The sequence below is a fragment of the Platichthys flesus genome, chromosome 1, assembly GCF_949316205.1.
Source record: "Platichthys flesus chromosome 1, fPlaFle2.1, whole genome shotgun sequence".
In the NCBI taxonomy this organism is placed as follows: Eukaryota; Metazoa; Chordata; class Actinopteri; order Pleuronectiformes; family Pleuronectidae; genus Platichthys; species Platichthys flesus.
In genome coordinates, this window is record NC_084945.1 from 28,883,003 (window position 1) to 28,903,647 (window position 20,645).

The window sequence follows — 20,645 nt, forward strand, 5'->3', positions numbered from 1 at the left end:
GCACACATCATCCTCCTGCGCATATCATCATCACCGCACATCATTGTGCCAGAATAGTGTGACCAGACGTCCCCGATTTCCGGGGACAGTCCCCGTTTTCGGTGATGTGTCCCCGGTCAAAGCTGTCCCCGGAAATGTCCCAGATTTTGACACTGAATGGGGGAAAAATCCGCGCAGACTCAAACACCAGTTATTACTGTAGTCATTTAACGCATCACCAGAGAAGACGTCGTATGACGTACAGACGTTATCAAGACGCATGACCAGACGCAGCAGCGTCAACAACAACAATCTAGAGGCGGCAAAAAGGAAAAAGAGAAGATCAGCGGTCATAAATGGTATGTTGTGTATGAACTTATTTATTTTGTGTGAATTGGCAGTAGACTTGGCTGTGTGTGTGTGTGTGTGTGTGTGTGTGTGTGTGTGTGTGTGTGTGTGTGTGTGTGAGAGAAGTGATGTAACGTTAAAATAAGTATGATTGTTTATCTGAACTGAAGACCTAACGTAACGTTATAAAAGTCAGTGAACGTTAACATTATGACAATGTTTTCATATCTGTCATAAGTGAAGCTGTAATGGTAACGTTAGCATTAGATTACCAGGTGATGACATTGTATGTGGCTCTGTTTTGGAAGAGGGGGAGGTGGAACTGCTTTGTTAGCATATAATTTTCCTGTAGGCATAGTGACCTGAGACTGTTAAAATAATAATAATGATGATATTATTAATTAATAATTAATTAATTAATAATAAGTCAATGGTTGATAGTTGTGTGTGTTGGGCTGCTGTTTTGTTTCGCGCTGTGTGGGTAATCAATGACTGTAGTAGTTATAAATGCAGACCATTTGATTAGCTGGTGCCCTGAGTCACTGTTTTATATGTCACTGTTTTTAGTAAAGGTGAAATAAAGAAGTAAACAACAGAGTGAAGGAGAGAAGAGGAAAAGAGCAGGAGAATAGTGTGGAAAGGCAGAAATAAAGAAGTAAACAACAGAGGGAAGCTAAGGAGAGAAGAAAGAAGGGTGAAGAAAAGAAAAGCATTGAAGGAGAAGAGAACAGACGAGAGGCAAAAAGAGTAGAGGAGAAGATGGCTCTTTCAAAGAAGCGCAAATGCCATTTTACAGAACAAATCCAGAAAGAATTTCCATTTATACGCCCCTGTCGCCCAGGCCAAGACGACACAGTGGTCCACTGCACCCTTTGCCAGTCTTCTTTTTCAATTGCCAGTGGGGGGAGATATTCTGTGGTGGAGCATCAGCAGACAAAAAAACATAAAAAAGGTCTGACTGCCAATGCTCTTACGCCCACTATCACCACATTCTCTAAGAAGACAGAGCCTTCCCAAAAGGAGTTCGAGTTAGCTGTGCAGGAGGGCATCTTGGCATACCACACTATGAAACACAATCATAGTTACCGATCTATGGACTGCACAGCACAACTGACAAAGAAGCTTTATGAGCCAAAGTTTTCCTGTGGCCGGACCAAAGGTGAAGCCATAGTGAATAACGTCTTCGCACCATGGGCAACCAATATGGTAAGACAGGACCTAGAGCAGGTTGAATTTGTTTCCCTGTCCATTGATTCATCCAATCATGGACATTTGAAGCTGCTGCCATTAATCATCAGGTATTGCAAAGCAAATGATGGCAGCATGTCCATAGAAACAAAATTGCTTGATTTTGTTGAACTTAAAGGAGAAAAGGCAGAGGAACTTGCAGCGGAGATCATGGTGGTGATTGAAAAATTCTCCCTGGAAAATAAAGTAGTGGCATTCTCTGCCGACAATACAAACACCAACTTTGGCGGGCTGAATAGGGTGGGGAGAATCAACGTCCACACCAAAGTGAAAAATGCACTGCAGCGGGAGGTGATTGGCCTGGGTTGTCCTGCCCACATCATCCATAATGCAACCAGAACAGCTATGGATACCCTTCCCATCGATGTAGAGTAACTGCTCACAAAGATATTCGGGTATTTTCATATTCACACTGTTAGAGTGGAAAGATTGAAGAGCTTTTGTGAATTTGTTCGCCAAGAGTATCAAAAAATCTTAGGACACAGCAACGTTCGCTGGCTGTCCATGCTCCCTGCTCTAGAAAGAGTGCTTAAAATGTATGCACCACTTAAAGCCTTTTTTCTTTCTGAAGAGAAATGCCCTGTTGTCTTGCGAAGAATGTTTGAAGATCCACTGACTGAACTGTGGCTTGCCTTTGCCCATGGAAACCTGGCCATATTTAGTGAAACAATCAAGAAGCTTGAAGGCCAGGACCGCTGTGCTGTGGAGTCAGCTGCAATCCTGAGAGAGGTGGAGATCAAATTGACAGCAAGACGTGACGACAGCTTCATTCCAGTACTGGCCAGAGGACTACTGGGAGAGCTCGTGGAAAATGCAGCAATTACTAGAGAAAACTTTCTCAATACAACTCAGTCTTTCTTCACAACGGCTGTGAACTACTTGCAAGCTTGGGGAAAGCATACAGACAATTTAAATGACTTTTAAAAAAGAAACCTCTGCGCGAAGAGATCCAGAAGGCAACAGCCACACTGCAGGAAAAGTGCCCCAATGTGAAAATCAAAGAAGATGATTTGTTTGATGAGGTTTCTGCCCTGCAAGAGTTCCTAAAGGGGGAATCACTCTTGAAATGGAGAGAGATTGAGACACCACTCAGTCAGAGATGGAGCACAGTATTTACTCATTTCAAAGAAAAGGACATCCCGCACACTAACCTGGCAAGATTAGTGTTGTCATGTGCTTACCCGGCAGTAATGCACCAGTAGAGAGGGTGTTCTCTCAAATGAATGACATATGGACAGACAGCAGAAATAGGTTCACTGTTCCTTCCATCAAGGCCATACTTATTGTAAAGACAAACATCAACCTCCCTTGTGATAAGTTTATGGAGATGCTGGCCAAAGACAGAGCCATCCAGAAGGAAATACATTCTTCTGAGAAAAATGCAAATCAGGTAAGGAGAGGGAGGGAGAGAAAGTGGGAATGAGGGAGAGTGAGAGACAGAGAGACAAAGTGAGAGAGGAGAGGAGATAGGTGGAGAAACAGATAATATATGAGCCCAATTTCTATACTGGAACTGTCCCCCTGTTGAGTGACTTTTGTGGGTGCACTTTATAAATGTAGGTTTTGATTTTAATACAGTAGCCTATTACTATTGGCTCTGTTCTTGCAGTTTTTCTCATGTTCTCTGCTCTTATTCTACCCAGGCTCCTGAGGCCGAGGTGGATGAATGAGGGACCCACCATCACACACAGGCAACGCCAACCATGTGCAGTTTCTGTAACCACACCTCTACCTGTGAAGGCTTCAATTATCTTATAGTACAACTAACTTTACAATATCTACTGACACTGAGCTGTGATAATATAACACTGTGAAGACATACAGGAAACATTCTGCATACTGATAAAGTGTTTGTTTAATTATAAATTTGATTTTCTATTAAAATCCATTAATGATGTTTTTTTATTAACATAACTAATGTTCTAATATTTTTTCAGGGCCCCTGTCAGTCACAGCCACGGGCCCTCAGAATTTTCCTAACTTTTTGCCCCCTAATGGCACCTCTGACCTTTTGTGTAATAAAAGCTGGTTAAAATACATGAAAAAGTACTTGTCCCCATTTATTATTTCATAATGATAATATGTAATGATTTTTCACCGCCGCATTGAAAATGTCCCCGATTTTCATTTCAGAAATCTGGTCACCTTATGCCAGAATATCACCAGAATAAGTCACTAGATTTGTCGCTCGTAGCTTTTGACAAAAAAGTCGCCATGAGGGTTTGGAAAGTCGCCAGATTTAGTGACAAAGGCGCTAAGTTGGCAACACTGTGTGTGTCTCTGAGAGAGTGAGTGGAGCGGGGGGGCGGAACCCAGGCGCCTGTGTGTGTGTGCTGTTCAACGGAGTCGAAAGTCCGCACATGGCGGCCATCTTGCCACAGGTAGCTCGTCCACCCATAACATTGTGTTGGTAGTGCTACATGTACTTAAAAAAAAAACCTATATAGAACATTATTCATTTTTTTGAAAATAACATAATTATTCATAAGTATGCATTGTCATAACTACATCTCTGAATTTTGTAACAAACCGAACCATTTAAAAATCGGCTGTGAATTTAGCAAGTTTTGGTTATTTAAAAAGTACCTACCACTACAACACAATGTTATGGGTGGGCGAGCTGCGTGTGGCAAGATGGCCGCCATGTGCAGACGTGCGACTCCTGTGGCCGAGACATCTAGACCAGGGGTCTTCAACGTTTTTCAGGCCAAGGACCCCCAAATTGTGCAAGAGATGGAGCAAGGACCCCCTACTATATATATATATATATATACAGTATAAAATTGTGTTTTATATTAAACTGGGCCTAGTGCCTTGTATAAACATAGCTACCCTGTTGTTGTGCAATCAATACTAAGCTTATCAAATATTACAAGGGATCATTTATTCATGTTTTTAATTTAAACATGTGCAAGGTACAGGGTTGCCATGCCACTGCCATTTATAAACATACATCTTGCATACAATACTGAGCTATTAAAGTAATTCACAGATTCATGTTTTTATTTTAAACATGCATGCAGAAGAGACAGTGAATCCTCAAGCCATCTGTGGATGGCACACATACGCCAACATTAGTGAGATGTCGGACCCTGATGGATAGCACATAATTGATCTAATCTTGGACGGATGGAGGTTGTCCGGGAGAGGGTCATATCAGCCTCACAATATGTTGGACGCATGTAAATGTGTATTTAAAGACATTTCAATTTGTGGGGAAAAAAATTGGTTAAAAAAAATAAAATAATAATTAAAAAAATTGTTTAATCAACCAAAGATTTCGCGACCCCCTTGCAGTACCTCCGCGGACCCCCTGTTGAAGACCTATGATCTAGACCAGTGATTCTCAAATGGGGGTACGCGTACCCCTGGGGGTACTTGAAGGTACTCCAGGGGGTACTTGAGATTTTGTTTTTATATATTTAAAATTAGCATCCATTCAAAAATCCTTGAAAAATTGTTATTTAACAAACATTCAATAAAATATAAGTGTAAGTTCATGAACTAAATTTTATATTCAGTAGGCTTTTCAATTTAATTATCCTAAAAAAACAGAGTCTCCCCCATACCGATGGTTTGACCCAACCTGGCACACGCCACCTGTCATCACCTGTCATCACCTGCCTTGAAAACAGCAATGCTGCTGAAACACGGAGGGACAAGTACCAAAGAAGGCGAAACCAGAGCAGAGAGCCTTCCCTAAACAACACCGTGAGAGCTTGTGCCTCTTCGGAGCCTTGCTAAAACGTAAAAGTTTTCCGTTGTGAAGTTAGTCATTCATAACAAGTCCGCGTCTCTACCGGTACCCTTTCAAAATAAAAGCATGTAATACAAAAGCGGAAATGAAATTGTATGACCTTAAAGCGAGCAAATATTTCACAATAAAATAACAGAAAGACACTTCAACAATATTAACAATAACATAGATTGGGTTATTTACACTTTTTGTTTTTTTCTGTGGGGAGAGATTAGCCAACAGTGGCATTAAGCCAACACATCTTCAGCGGTATCTCCAGACAAAACATGAAAGTCATGTTGGTAAGCCACCTGAGTTTTTTAAGAGGAAACTTTCTGAATTCAGGTCATCTCAAGACACGATGCGAAAAGCCTCCCCGAAGCAGAGGGAAACAAGCTACCTGTCAGTATTTTTTTCGATCCTTAAAGAAGATATTTTAAGATGATAAATATTGAAAAAATATGTTTTGAGCTAATCTTTTATTTAAAACTAAGTTAATGATTTATTTTTTGGGAAGAAGTGTTTAGCTATAATTAAGTTCATGAGTTCAGTTTGAGAACATATATTTATCATGATCCCAAAAGAGGTCACTTTAAGTTGATAATTATTTTGATGTGCACAAATCTTTATTTATATTGAGATAATAATAGTTATTTTTTATATCTTTTTATTTCGAAATAGTTCAAGAGAGACCACTAAAAATGAGCAATGTTATGGACATTGATGGAGTTTTAAAATGCTTTGCGCTGGTTAGGGGGTACTCTGCGGAATTTTCTCTTCGAAGGGGGTACGTCACTGAAAAAAGGTTGAGAACCACTGATCTAGACTTTATATATATCTATGCTGCAGAGGGTCGAAGTTTGATAATCACTGCTTGATGGGCCAGATTACTTTTTTTTTTTTTTTTTTAAGTGCTCGTGCCGCCCCCCACTTGACATGACAAGGTGCCGCCCGTGCCCATAACCGCCACTGACTCCTTGCTGCTCATTTAACCGACTGAAAGGAGATAAAGGAATTGTAGTGACACTACAGGCAGCACAGGCAAGCCACTAGAGGGAAGCACAACAAAATGCATGGCAAACTCCCCGCTGAGGATAGCTGACTCAATTATGTACAAATATTTGCATGAAGAATTCTGTTAGAGATGTTTTTGTCACCTCCCTCAGCCAACCCTACTTACCATTGTGGATTACTGCAAGGTGTGAGTGAGAGGCATGATGTCGTTGGTCTCTCAGGTTCAGGCAGTAGTTCTCTAGAATCACGTCAACAAACAACCTTCTAGATTTTAAGTATTCAAATTTAAACCAAGACCCAGTGCTTATATGAATCATCACACATGCTCATCTAGGGGGTGCATGACCAAAAATTTGACAAACCAAGTAGTTTGACTGCTGCTGAGCGTCCTCTGTGTTTCTCTCAGAAAAAATGGCCAACATTTGAAAGCACATACCACACCCTCATTAAGGCTTCACCTCCCAAGGCACCCTGTCTGAATGAAGTGACTTCACTCTGAGTGGTTCTCCCCATCCACTGGCTCAATCAACATCAACCTAACATCTGTATATTTACTGTCCAGTGCAAAAAACACTGACCAAACTAAAAACTCGATCCATACAAATACATATAGACTCAACTGAGGGGTGTGTGTTGATGTATAAACTGGACTGAACCACAGATAATCCATTCATGCAGCACACACACACACACACACACACACACACACACACACACACACAAACAAACACACACACACGACCAAAAGACTACAACCAGTATGTGATGCAAAGTAGGTGTGAGGTCAGGCCCAGCAAACTGGTGTATTTTCCTCTCTGGAGCTGACTCACAGGAAAGGGGCAGTGATTTTGGGGAGCTGTGCCTTACTGAGACACAGTGTTGTGTTCTCCACAAACGAGGGGGAGGAAAAGGAGGAGGAAGACGGAGGAGGAGAAGAGGTACAGGCACGTTAACCCAGATGAAGCGCAGGGAGGAATCTTTGCTTTGAGCTTTTAACCCGATGCTTAGCCTGGACCTCTGACTGTTTATCTGGAGTGAACTCATCCTTTGGACCTGTTGTTTGTATCTTTGGTAGAAGCTGTGGATGCTGGCTGCGAGGCAACATGATTGACTACGGTAAGAATTAATCCCACTACTAATGCTGATGGCAGGTTTATTAGTGCAACTCCACAATAATCTAAACCATCTCTCAGACTGGAATCCAACTTGATGTAGCCTATTAAGATATTAAGATTAAATGACAGGAAAGAACGAGAAACAGTTGTTTCTGATGACATGAGTATTGTGTAACTTCCAAAATTATTTGCAGACCCAGGAAATTAAATCATGCACTTGTCCTGAGGACTAGATGTGTGAAATCAGTTTGTTTGTTTGTGTGTTTATGTGCTTGTGTATTTTTGTTTATGTGTGTTGATTCATGAATTGACGCAAACATAAATTAACATTGCAAGTGTCCATTCTAAAGCGACCTTTACAGCCCAAATTGCCCTCAGAGACCAGTAAGAGACGGACACAGATTCCTTGCTACTCCTCCCACAGCCAATCAAAATCCCACGAGGCCAGACTTAGATACGACCACATGGTAATACACAGCCTGCAGTTATCATTCCACACAGTGACACCCGCAGCCAGACCCGTAGAACCTCCCTTGAGTGGCCCCTGTCGGGCAAACCAAAAGCGATCTCTGTGATTGTCCAAACTGTAAAAGTGGTGAAGTGCACATTTGCAGCGTGACTGAGACGTGCTCTTGGTTGTCATCTAGGTCCTGCTCCACCTCTCAGTCTGGAAAAAAATCCCCAGAGAAAACTGCAAACAGCACACACTTTGTTCGGCTGTGCAGCAGCTCCACCCTCTGCTTTCTCTCAATCAGGTTCTGTTAGGCGGGTATTCCTGCCTTACTAATGCTACAGGCAAAATCTATGTTTTCTCTCAGTGCACACACACACACACACACACACACGCACACACACACACACACACACAGAAACTATGCAAACATGTGTTCACACACTGTTTCTCAAGCCTCTACCCTAGACACGCAATGTGACCCACGCTATGCTCTCTTCTCCTCCCCCAGTTTTTCTTCTACATCCATGTCCTAATAGTGAACAGTGTTACTGCTGTATGTCATTACATCAATAGAGTACTGTGTGTCAGGGGAAAGTTGGACTCGCCATGTACCAAAGCTGACATCACAGGAGTCAGTCAGCATCTTCAGGACACTGAAACAAGTACTTTTTATGAAGCTTGAAATACACACAATAACCACACTCAGGGGCTCTAAATGCTCAGAGCAGTGAGTCTCACTGAGACAGAAGCGGTCCTCTTTGGGCCTGAATGGCTCCTGATAACATGAAGATAGGTCCATCAGCGACCTGGAAACTTAGTAAAAGCCATGTACTGGATAAAGATGGATGAAATGACCTTGATCATCTCCGTGGCTGGTTGCAGTATAGGTCAAAAACAAGTTAACAAGATAAGATTTGGCTTAAATTATTTATTTGATACTTAAAAAAAAAAAAAGCTATTATGATTGGAACCCATATCTGGAATATTTATTCATTTGTATACATCGAAGGGAGGTAGCAAAATGTAAAAATCTGTTGAATTCAACTTAAAGGGGACAATGAAAATTCCATTTTTTTAGTGCTTCTACACGTTAATTTGGGTATCTGGCATGTCTACCATCCCAAAAACTCTGGAAAAGAAACAATTCCCGTGATTTGTTGTGGTTCCTCTAAGTCAGAAACGATACGCTAGATGGCGTTGAATGAGATTATGACAGAAAAAGAAGTGATCATCTCACCGGCTCTGGGGAGAGACGGCCCGGCTACCTGGTTTCCCAGCTAGCAAGCTAGCCCAAGCTAACGCACTCTCCCCGGGGAGACGGCGTTGATGGAGCCGGGCCAGTGGAGCCCGGGCTGACACTGCCGACACTGTGCATTAGGGTGAAGCTCGGATCCTGCGGAAAGCGCTTAGTGTCCCGGGGGTCTTCGCCTCGACGATCGGCATGTTTATGCGGCCATTTAGATACAGCTAGCGTTAGCTTTCCTGCAATGTAGCCGGCTCAAGGTAAGCAGCAAGTTAACACGCGGCAAAAACGACGGAGAGAGCGGCGGTGACACGGTGCGATCCGGGCTTTCCGAGGCGGCGACGTTAGCTGATCCCAGCTGCTATGTCATTATGCGCCATATGTCATCACATCAGCAGATCCGCCACTGCCTTGGACGTCCCCGCATCGCACCATGTAACCGCAGCTTCCCCGCAGCTTTTGTCTCCAATGCTCCCAGTGACCTGCAGCTCACTGGGAGCAGCAGCTAACAGCAGCTAGCGTTAGCTCGTGAAGGAGCTTGGAGGGAAGGGGGGGGGGGGGGGGGGTAGAGAGGGGGGCGGGGCACTCAAAACAGGTCAATCTGAGGAGGCCTGTTTTAGACAGGGTAAAAAGATGCTGTTTTAATTGATCCTTGTGGTACAAAAGTATGTAACAGACATTTCATTAAGACCCCAAGGAACAATATCAACTTGGTAAAATGGGCAAACGATGAGTCCTTTAAAGTTAAAACCAAATGTATCCCTGAAGGGCCAAGTCAGTGAAGCAACTGTTCCCTTGATATCGATATCAATTTCAATCTGATGTCTGTCCATTGAATAAGGAGATGAGTCTATACGTTTAAGTTTAATCAGGGCTAACATAGTCTGCATGGCTCTGTCTAAGGTAAAAAGAACATCTATATTAACTGTGTCCATTTAATCTGGACACAGATATAAAAACAATTACTTGCTCCAACTATTTTAAAATGAAGAGCAGCCAGGCACTACAAAGGGAGTTTACTAAAAGCCGTCAACAATTATTGTGTATGGAGACCAGACAATGTGCTGAAATCTGGGTTCACTGACTGACTTAGATTTAACCAGACGTGCAGCGGTGCACTGGGTGGAAACTGCAAGTCTCAGTAACTAAGCCTGAAATCACAAGTGCATTTTTGACTTTCTGTGAATTGAGGACTGCTGAGTACATCCAAGTCATGCCAGCTACTTCCTCTGCTTTCAGTCTGCTTTAATGCTGAGGTGCTGAAACTTTTCCTTATCTCATCATATATCATGTTGTGTGAAAGATGCTCTTCAGCCCTACCTGTCCTCTTGGGTGTCTAACCGTGACCATCTTAGGCCTGTGGAAAATAGTATTAAGCAGAGGCGGTGAAGTATCAATCAATCAATCAAATTTTATTTGTATAGCCCATATTCACAAATTACAATTCATCTCATAGGGCTTTAACAGGGTGTGACATCCTCTGTCCTTAACCCTCAGCAAGAGTAAGGAAAAACTACTGAAAACCCTTTTAACAGGGTAAAAATATGTAGAAACCTCAGAGAGAGCCACATGTGAGGGATCCCTCTCCCAGGACGGACAGAAGTGCAATAGATGCCACGTGCAGGAGAACATCATCAATAATCAAAGTCTCTGCAGCATTTGATGAGGGTAGACATCCCGAAGGACAACCCCAACATGACATGCCAAGCAGTCCCGCTGCAAGCACAGTCCATGCTCAGCAACCATCTAGACCACGATCCACCATCCAGACCAGACGCCACTCCAGTCCTTAGTCACCGTCAACCGCCGCCCACCAGGACTCATCACAAGCCACCACCGCGGCCCTGGTCCACCGCCCGTGCCCAATGCCAACGCGACACAGGGTCCGCCACCAGCACCACGATCAGCCCACATGATTCAGAATCCGCCACACTGGATCCAACACCGCGACCCCCGGTGCGCGATCCACAAACCGCAATCCATGGTGCGGCCACAGAGGCCCTGGATCAGCGGGTGATAAAGCAAAGGGATTCCGGGGAAGGGGGATAGGGATGGAGAAGAGGAAGGAGAAGCTGGAAAGAGAAGCTCTGTGTGTCATGTGTCATAAAATAGAACAAATAACGTTCTGGCGCACTAATTAGCTCTAACTATAAGCTTTATCAAAAAGGAAGGTTTTGAGCCTACTTTTAAACGAAAAGATGGTAACTTCCTCCCGAACTGAAAGTGGTAGATTATTCCACAGCCGAGGGGCTTGATAGCTAAAAGCTCTGGCTCCTACTCTGCTTTTAGAGAATTTAGGGAAGACAAGTAGGCTTGAATTCTGGGAGCGGAGTGCTCTAGCGGGTTTATAAGGTACTAACAGCTCTTTAAGGTAAAAAGGCGCTATATTATTAAGGGCCTTGAAGGTGAGGAGGAGAATTTTGAATTCTATTCTAGATTTAACTGGGAGCCAGTGTAGCGATGCTAATATTGGAGAAATGTGCTCTCTTCTCTTTGTTCTCGTCAGGACACGTGCTGCAGCATTTTGGACAAGCTGTAGAGTCTTTAACGACTTACTGCTGGAGCCTGATAATAATGAATTACAATAGTCCAGTCTCGATGTAACAAAGGCGTGGACTAGTTTTTCTGCATCTTTTTGTGAAAGGACATGTCTAATTTTTGAAATATTACGCAAGTGGAAAAAAGCGGTCGTAGAAATTTGTTTTAAGTGACTATTAAAGGATAAATCAGGATCGAAGATCACTCCCAAGTTCCTGACTGTTTCATTGGAAGCAAGGGCAATGTCGTCTAGCGCAGCTATATCATTAGATAATGCATCTCTAAGGTGTTTGGGGCCAAGTATTATAACCTCTGTTTTGTCTGAGTTTAATAAGAGAAAATTGCGGGTCATCCAGGTTTTTATGTCCTTGAGACATGTTCGAAGTTTAGATAATTGATTACTTTGTTCAGGTTTTATTGACAAATATAACTGGTAAGTAAGTGTCATTGTGTATTTTCTCTGTGCATTCTCCTGAGCAGATGACTGTCGTCGGCATTCCAGCGAGTTTATAATGGAGAACTGCTGAATAGTGCACAAGATAAATGTTCAAGATTCAAGATTCAAGATTTTTATTGTCAAATCCACAACAATAACATTAAGCAGTCGCTGGCAGTGAAATGCTTGAGTCTCAGGCTCTCTTCTAACAATGCCCAAGTAATTACAACCTATACAATAAAATAAGATGGATGGTAGCGCTGTCCTGGTGATGTGCTGGGCAGACTTCACCACCCTCTGTAAAGCCTTACGATTCAGGGCGGTGCAGCTGCCATACCAGGCGGTGATGCAGTCACTCAGGATGCTCTCTATGGTGCATCTGTAGAAGATGCAGAGAATCCTGGAGTCCATGTGGAGCTTCTGCAGCCTGCGGAGGAAGATGAGCCGCTGTCTGGCCGTCTTCCTGATGGAGTCTGTGTGATGGGTCCAGGTCAGGTCATCAGTGATGTGGACCCCGAGGAACTTGAAGCTGCTGACTCGCTCCACCGTGGCCCCGTTGATGGAGAGGGGGGCGCGTTCTTCTCCTCGTCTCTTCCTGTAGTTCATGATCAGCAACCTTCGTTTTGCTGACGTTGAGATGGATGTTGTTGTCCTGGCACCAAGATGTCAGGGCTCTGACCTCCTCTCTGTAGGCCTTCTCATTGTCGCCGGTGATCAGGCCTATGACAGTGGTGTCATCAGCAAACTTAATGATGGTGTTGGAGCTGTGGGTGGCCACGCAGTCATGCGTGAACAGGGGGTACAGGAGAGGACTGAGCACGCAGCCCTGGGGGGCCCCGGTGTTGAGAGTCAGGGTGGAGGATGTGGTGCTGCTGATCCGCACCACCTGTGGTCTGCCCGTCAGGAAGTTCAGGATCCACTCACGGAGGGCGATGTTGAGCCCAAGGTCTCTGAGCTTGGTGACGAGCTTCAGGGGCACGATGGTGTTAAATGCTGAACTGTAGTCGATGAACAGCATTCTCACATATGTGTCCCTCTGGTCCAGGTGGGAGAGGGCAGTTTGGAGGGTGAGGGAGATGGCATCTGCAGTCAACCTATTTAACCTGTAGGCAAACTGAAGAGGGTCCAGAGAGTCAGGGAGGGAGGAGGTGATGAATGGTTGGACCAGCCGCTCAAAGCACTTCATGATGATGGAAGTGAGTGCTACTGGGCGATGGTCGTTCAGGCAGAGGATTTTTGTTTTTTTGGGAACAGGGACAATGATTGTCTTCTTGAAGCATGCGGGGACTACAGACTGGAGCAGTGACAGGTTGAAGATGTCTGTGAACACATCTGCCAGCTGATGTGCACACACCTTGAGAGCTCGGCCGGGAATCCCATCAGGTCCAGGTGCCTTGCGTGGGTTGATCCGGTTGAGAGATTTCCACACGTCTGCCCTGGATATGGCTGGGGGGCAGCGGTCCTCCTGGGCCTCTTCGATCTCCGCAGCCGGGGAGTTACTCTCAAAGCGTGCATAAAAAGTGTTCAGATCCTCTGGGAGAGATGCAGACACTACATCAGCACTGCTGGTCTTGGCTTTGTAGTCTGAGATGGTTCTCAGTCCGGCCCACATGTTCCTAGTGTTGGAGCCCTTGTAATGGGACTCCACTTTGTCCCTGTAGAGTCTCTTAGCACTGCTTATAGCACTCCGGAGCGCGTACCTGGATTTCTTGTATTCCTCCAGATCCCCCGAGATGAAGGCAGCAGTCCGTGCTTTGAGTTTAGCGTGGACGTCACCATTTATCCAGGGCTTCTGGTTGGGAAATGTTTTTACTGTAATCCTGGGTACGACGTCATCGATGCATTTGCTAATGTAGCAGATGACCGCGTCCGTGTACGTGTTGATGTCATCATCCTGGAACACGCACCACTCCTTTGTGCTGAAGCAGTCCTGAAGAGCCGAGTGTGATTGATTGGTCCACTGCTGGATGGTCCGAGTCACCGGTCTGTCACGTTTGAGTTTCTGCCTATAGGAAGGCAGCAGCAGGACAGAAACGTGATCTGATTTGCCGAATGGGGGGCGGGGGAGGGCCTTATACGCACCCCGGAAGGGAGTGTAAACATGATCCAGCGTGGAAGTATCTCGGCAGGACTTTCCTCATCTTGGCGTTGTTAAAATCCCGGCCACGATAAACGCAGCCTCGGGCCGTGATGTCTCTGTCCTGTCGATCACCGCATGCAGCTCGTCCAGTGCCTGGTTAGTGTCGGCGCTCGGCGGGATGTACACCGCTGTTAGAATGACCGATTTAAACCCCCCTCGGGATATAATAAGGTCGTCATCTGATCATGAGACAGATGCCAGGTCCTCCAGGTCCGGAGTACAGCCTGAAGAAATAATTCTCACATCAGAGCACCATAGATTATTCACCATGAAGCAGACACCCCCTCCCTTGCTCTTACCTGAGTTTGTTGTCCGGTCCTGGCGGTGAATGGAGACCCCCTCGGGAACAAGGCGGAGTCCGGGATCGAGGGGTCGAGCCAATTCTCCGTGAAAACCATCATGTTACAAAACTTAATGTCCCGTTGAAACGCCATCCTGCTACGAAGTTCATCCAGCTTGTTGTCCAGGGACTGGACATTAGCCAGAAGAATGCTTGGTAGAGGAGGCCGTTTTTCACGTTTCCTCAGCCGGACCAGGACGCCGGCTCGCGACCCTATTTTCCTTCGTCCTCGCCTCGGTGTTCCAGGTACAGCAGGTAAACCGCGCCATGGGTAGTCTCCTTTGTTTGTTGTCGGTGGCGATGAAAAAGTGTTTTTTATCGTCAAACCGATGGACAGAGGTTGTTCTCTATCATATATGATGATAGGGCTCGCTTTACCGGAGTGCATGATACAAAATAAGTAGAATAAATAAAGATAGAAAAAAAGAGAAAAAAATAGCAGAGCTGTGGGAGAGCGCGAGACACAGCAGCCTTCCACGGCGCCGGTCGGGCAATTCATAAAAAAGAAATGAACAATCATACATCTTGCAACTTCTTTTTCATTGGTTTAGTTGATGTGATGTCTTTACAAGTGATACTTTGTTATAATTATGTGCATGGATATAGTGAAGTCAAAGTATAACACTACCCATCATTCGCTCTTCTGACAGTTTCTTTATTAGTGATGCATTTACAAAGATACAATTCAAAGGTTGTACAACTTGGACGGTTTGCGTTGCATAACATTGCGGCTGGAAATAAAATATAGCTAAGCTACATGTTTATAGCTATAGCACAGAAGCACTGCAGCCTCTGCTCAAAATTGATGTTTCCAATGTGGCTTCGCCTGTTAAGCAGATATAAATTGAACAATTCAAAATTAACCACTTGGGTTTTTTGACTATACAGTTTAATGCCAGACTAATTGCAACCTACCAAATCCATGGTCTATTTCTACTGAATGATGTTACATTCTCACCATAATGAAACTATTAACAGTTTCAGTCTAACCTTGAATGTGTGCTAAGTAGTTGACTAATGTATGTGAACTTGCCATGTCTCTATGGCACAACTTCTCTGTGATCTTTAATAAATAGCACTGCACCCCTGGCTGGTTGGCTGCTTGCAGATGTATTAAAAACAGCAGCTCCACAGCTTTTCTCAATCAGATCAGTGAGAGGGGAACATTACTGTAGTGCTACTGATGAGAACTGATGTCATGTAAATGCCAGGGGGGGGGGGGGGGTGTAGTTAGCTGGAGATTGAATGTCAGAAGTGGTACGGGACTGTAAAAGTTTGGGAACCACTGGTGTAGAGAAAGAAGCTGAGATTGAGTTCCACCGGTACTTCTGTAAAGGTTTTCCATCAGCTGGCAGACATCCAGCTGGAGAGCATATCAGTGTATGAGAGGGAGAGATGCAGTCTATGGGGCTTACAGGCCTCTAGCATAGAGATCATGTCTCTGTTTCCTGTCTATCTGGCCAAAACAACAGCACACTAATGCCTCATAATTGCTAACACACTTCTAGGATCAGAGCCACTGATTCACCGGGAAGACAAGTCTTTCTTCCATACTGATTGCTGGAACCTGAGGGTTATTACTGATGATTGATTTATTTGTTTATTCGGATGTCTATTTTTATTTTATTTAGCGATGCATTCCCTGCATGTGCTGCGATGCTAACTGTTGCTGGTGCAGATGGTAAATATCTCCTGTGGTCCAAAAGGCATTTTTCCCATCAACCTTACCATGGAAATGCCCTTAAAACTGTTGAGAGGACATATTCAACTTCAATTGAAATTGCTTACTTTTCAGTCATTGATGTTTCAAACATGTAGAACATCCCCAAAGGCCATGAGGGAAACACTAGTGTGCTTGTGTACTGAGCGAAACAATCCAGAAGCAAAGCCAGAGTTTAAATTCAAGTCCAGTATCCAGTTCCCTAATACATTCATTAGTTGCTGGATTATTTTCAATGTTGCATATTTGTACTAATGTAACAGAAACAGTTGGCTTTGATTAATGAGAAGAAAGTTTGAATATGGCAACCTAGTTTAGGCAATATTTAATTACCCTCACGAAAAAAGAGGATGAAAGTACATTCAGCACTGTTGTTGACATAAATACACTCAGATTAAGTCTGAGTTAAGTTCAGCCTGAACATTTTGCTTGTTTAAAAAAAAAGAGATAGTAAAGCTTAGTTGCTAGATGAAGTGTTTTTTTCCCTCTAAGTAAATGAAACTGTCCTCAATGGTTGGATTAATGTACCAAACGTGACAACGGGGGGCTGTTGATCAGATTCTCGGGTTGGGTAGGGTAGAGTGGGTCATCCTCTTATCAGAGGTTTGGCAGCTTGATCCCAGTCTTCCCCATTCCACATGCCAAAGTGTCCTTGGGCAAGATACTGAACCCCGATAAAAAGTGCTGTTTATGATGTACTATATGAATATGTGGGATGGGTGAAGGGCAATAAACTGTACCGTGAAGCACTTTGAGTGGTCATCAAGTTTAGAAAAGCAGACTACACTTACTACAAATATGCAAACAATACACTCCCTCCGATCAGCCTCTCATCAAAGCCACACCCCCAAAACACATGAATATTCACAGCCTGACAACTGCTAGAAGCCGACTTTTCCGTGAGTTGCTTGCTAACTTTTAAATATGGCGACGCCTGCGAGCTAGTTCTGGCACGCAACTCGAGCTGCGCTGCGCCAATCACGTGACATACATCACGTGACATACATCACGTGACATACATCATGTGACATACCTCAATCTCCACAACCATCTATAATACACACCCACCTTATCAGGTGGTCTATTTAACCAGAGAGACATTTCCCATCAACCCCTCTTGCTCGCTCTAGCTGCAGTATTGCTACCTGTTGCTTCAGCGTCTCAGCCGTTGACCAAGTGACCGTTGTTTCTCCGTGGGTCGTTGTCTCCCTCAATCCGAGTGATTCCTCCTCCGAAAAAGTTTGCTTTATTTCCGAAATTTCGGCTCGGTCCTTCAAGATTCACTACGTGTGAATCGGACGTCAAAGCGTCTGCGCCACGACTCCGCGGGCCTCTCAGCGAGCACCACATCCTGGAGGAGCTGCGCACCCGAAGCGTTTAATTCATCCGGTCTGAGCCGCGAGTTAGTTTCAACTACTTCTTGACTGAAGGCGGCTCCGCGAGGCCGAACAAACGCTGGTGGCAGCGTCACTGACGGCAGCTTCGCTGACGGATTCTTCCCGGGACATCTCTGCTCTACCAACTTCTCCCTCACCGCGGGATGTTGTCCCTCGGAGGCAGAGGAAGCGCGCCTGGATCCGCTGGGGCTTTCATCCTGTCTCCTCTGCTGAATGAAGTCTGCACTGAACGTTATATGAATGAAACAATTCAGTCTCGAATCACAAGCCATCTTCCCTGCACGTGATGTAAACAAAACTACGGTCCCGCTCGTGCTATAGTGCTTCCTGGTACGTCACTCCAGCAGGATTATGGGAGTTGTAGTCCAATCTCCAGCCATGGGTTTGAAGCTCCTGTCTCCTGACAACAGTACCTTTCCCAAAGGAATCAAATGCTAGCAGGTAATATGTTTTGTTATTCCGGAAACATTCAATTATATAATATAATATAAATGTGGGTAGAGTGGTCTTCCTCCAACCAAAGGTTGGGGTTCAATCTTGTGCAAGATACTGAACCCTCAAATGGGCCCTCATAGATGTTGAATGCAATAATTGTAAATAACTTGTATATATGACTTTCTCATGACTTCTGGCATGACATGGATGGAGATTCAGGGAGGTAATGTTAGCTTTGGCCTTGATGCACTTGTTGTACTATGGTTTGTGGGTTGTTTTTTTCAGGTGGTTAAACAAGGTAGTTGTATTGCTATGCGGCGCAAACACAACTCTAAACGCACTCTGGCATGATTTGTTCTTGGTTATCATCACTTGCGCTAAATTCCAAAACTACCAAACACTGGATGATGATCCTTTTCGAAGGACTAGCTCCTCGCCTTCTGCTCCTGATAATTGATTTACCTTTCACACAACACCGTGACTGGCTACTCTCTGTCTCTACTCTTCTAAGAAATACCGGAACTGGCTGCAGACAAAACGTTTTTTCTGGCTACCGCTGCAGGGTGCGTGCATGACAACTCCCATCTGGTGTTTAGCGAATGTTAGTCGAAAAAGCGCTTGATTGGATATGTAGCAAAGCACGCATTTTAAATGTCAATATCGCTGACGATCATGCAATTTGATTAATTGTGCAGCCCTAGTTGTTGTGGCTCCCATTGTCACTCTGAGGTCTGTAGAAGTTGAAGCAGAGGGACATTTTTTTATTGCATTTCAGGTGGTTTGCTGGACTTAGAGTGTTAAATTCTGGGGTAAAGGTTGCCATGTGCCAAGTTCACAATATATTCTCCTACAGCCAGGGCAGTTGGGGGGAACCTCACCAGGCAGTATATAGTCTCCCACGACAATGTGCCTACAGCGAATGGCCACACCACGGGGGTGCATGGTCCGCATCACAGTTTCACAGGTAGCATATTCTCCTGCAGGCATGCGCCATGGAGAATAGCTACACCGCAGTGGCATGGCACACATAACAGGCTCACTAGGTAGCATATTCTCCAGCAGGCATGCGCCTATGGAGAATAGCCACACCGCAGTGGCGTGAAATACATAACAGGCTCACTAGGTAGTATATTCTCCAGCAGGCATGCGCCTATGGAGAATAGCCACACCGCAGTGGCGTGAAATACATAACAGGCTCACTAGTTAGCATATTCTCCAGCAGACATGCGCCTATGGAGAATAGCCACACCGCAGTTGAGTGGAACACATAACAGGCTCACTAGGTAGCATATTCTCCAGCAGGCATACGCCTATGGAGAATAGCCACACCGCAGTGGCGTGGAACACATAACAGGCTCACTAGGTAGCATATTCTCCAGCAGGCATGCGCCTATGGAGAATAGCCACACCGCAGTGGCGTGGAACACATAACAGACTCACTAGGTAGCATATTCTCCAGCAGGCATGCGCCTATGGAGAATAGCCACACCGCAGTGGCGTGGAACACATAACAGGGTCACTAGGTAGCATATTCTCCAGCAGGCATGCGCCTATGGAGAATAGCCACACAGCAGTGGCGTGGAACACATAACAGGCTCACTAGGTAGCATATTCTCCAGCAGGCATGCGCCTATGGAGAATAGCCACACCGCAGTGGCGTGGAACACATAACAGGCTCACTAGGTAGCATATTCTCCAGCAGGCATGCGCCTATGGAGAATAGCCACACCGCAGTGGCGTGAAATACATAACAGGCTCACTAGGTAGTAGAGATGAGCCGGATACTCGGCTGAAACGAGTATAATATAAATTATCACTCACAGAACAGCTCTCTGTCTCTGAGTCACTCAGGTTCGCGGGTCTTTAAGTTTGTTTTTATTTCAGTTTGTACTTACTTATTAACCAGTAGAGGTCTGTTAAACGTGGGTTCGTTCAGACGTTTTTTTTTTTTAAAACAGTTTTTTTTTTTACTTCACGCATTGAGTGTCTGACTACCCTCTAGCGTCTGCCTACTCTCTCTCTCTCTCTCTCTCTCTCTGTCTCTCTCTCTCTCTCTCTCTCTCTCTCCCTCTCCCTCTCTCTGCCGGTCGTTGGAGTTTTTTTATTTTTTTTTTAAACCGTCCGTTGGCTCTAACCAGTTTTATTTTACTTCACGCACTGAGTGTCTGACACATTCTAGGTAGTAGTGGTATAAAAAATATTACAAATTAAGCTACACACACACACACACACACACACACTCCCCCTCTCTCTCTCTGTCTCTCTCTTACTCACTCATTCGCACACTCACACACACACTCTCGGGTTAAATCACACCCACTTCCAGGTTAGGCCCAGCCCACTCCGAGTACGGATACGGATACAGATAATTCATATGGTTAACAGATACAGATACAGATACAGATAATGCTGTACTCGCTCATCCCTACTAGGTAGCATATTCTCCAGCAGGCATGCGCCTATGGAGAATAGCCACACCGCAGTGGCGTGGAACACATAACA

The 20,645-nt window shown here is 44.7% G+C and overlaps 1 protein-coding gene across 1 annotated transcript in view; it reads left to right on the forward strand.

The window, feature by feature from the left end:
• Positions 1–7,428: 7,428 nt before the first annotated feature.
• Positions 7,429–20,645, forward strand: part of il16 (interleukin 16) — a 49,074-nt gene continuing 35,857 nt past the window's right edge. Inside the window, exon 1 of the mRNA XM_062393012.1 lies at positions 7,429–7,441. Within this exon, the coding sequence (XP_062248996.1) occupies positions 7,429–7,441 (13 nt within the window). The remainder of the gene's footprint in view (positions 7,442–20,645) is intronic.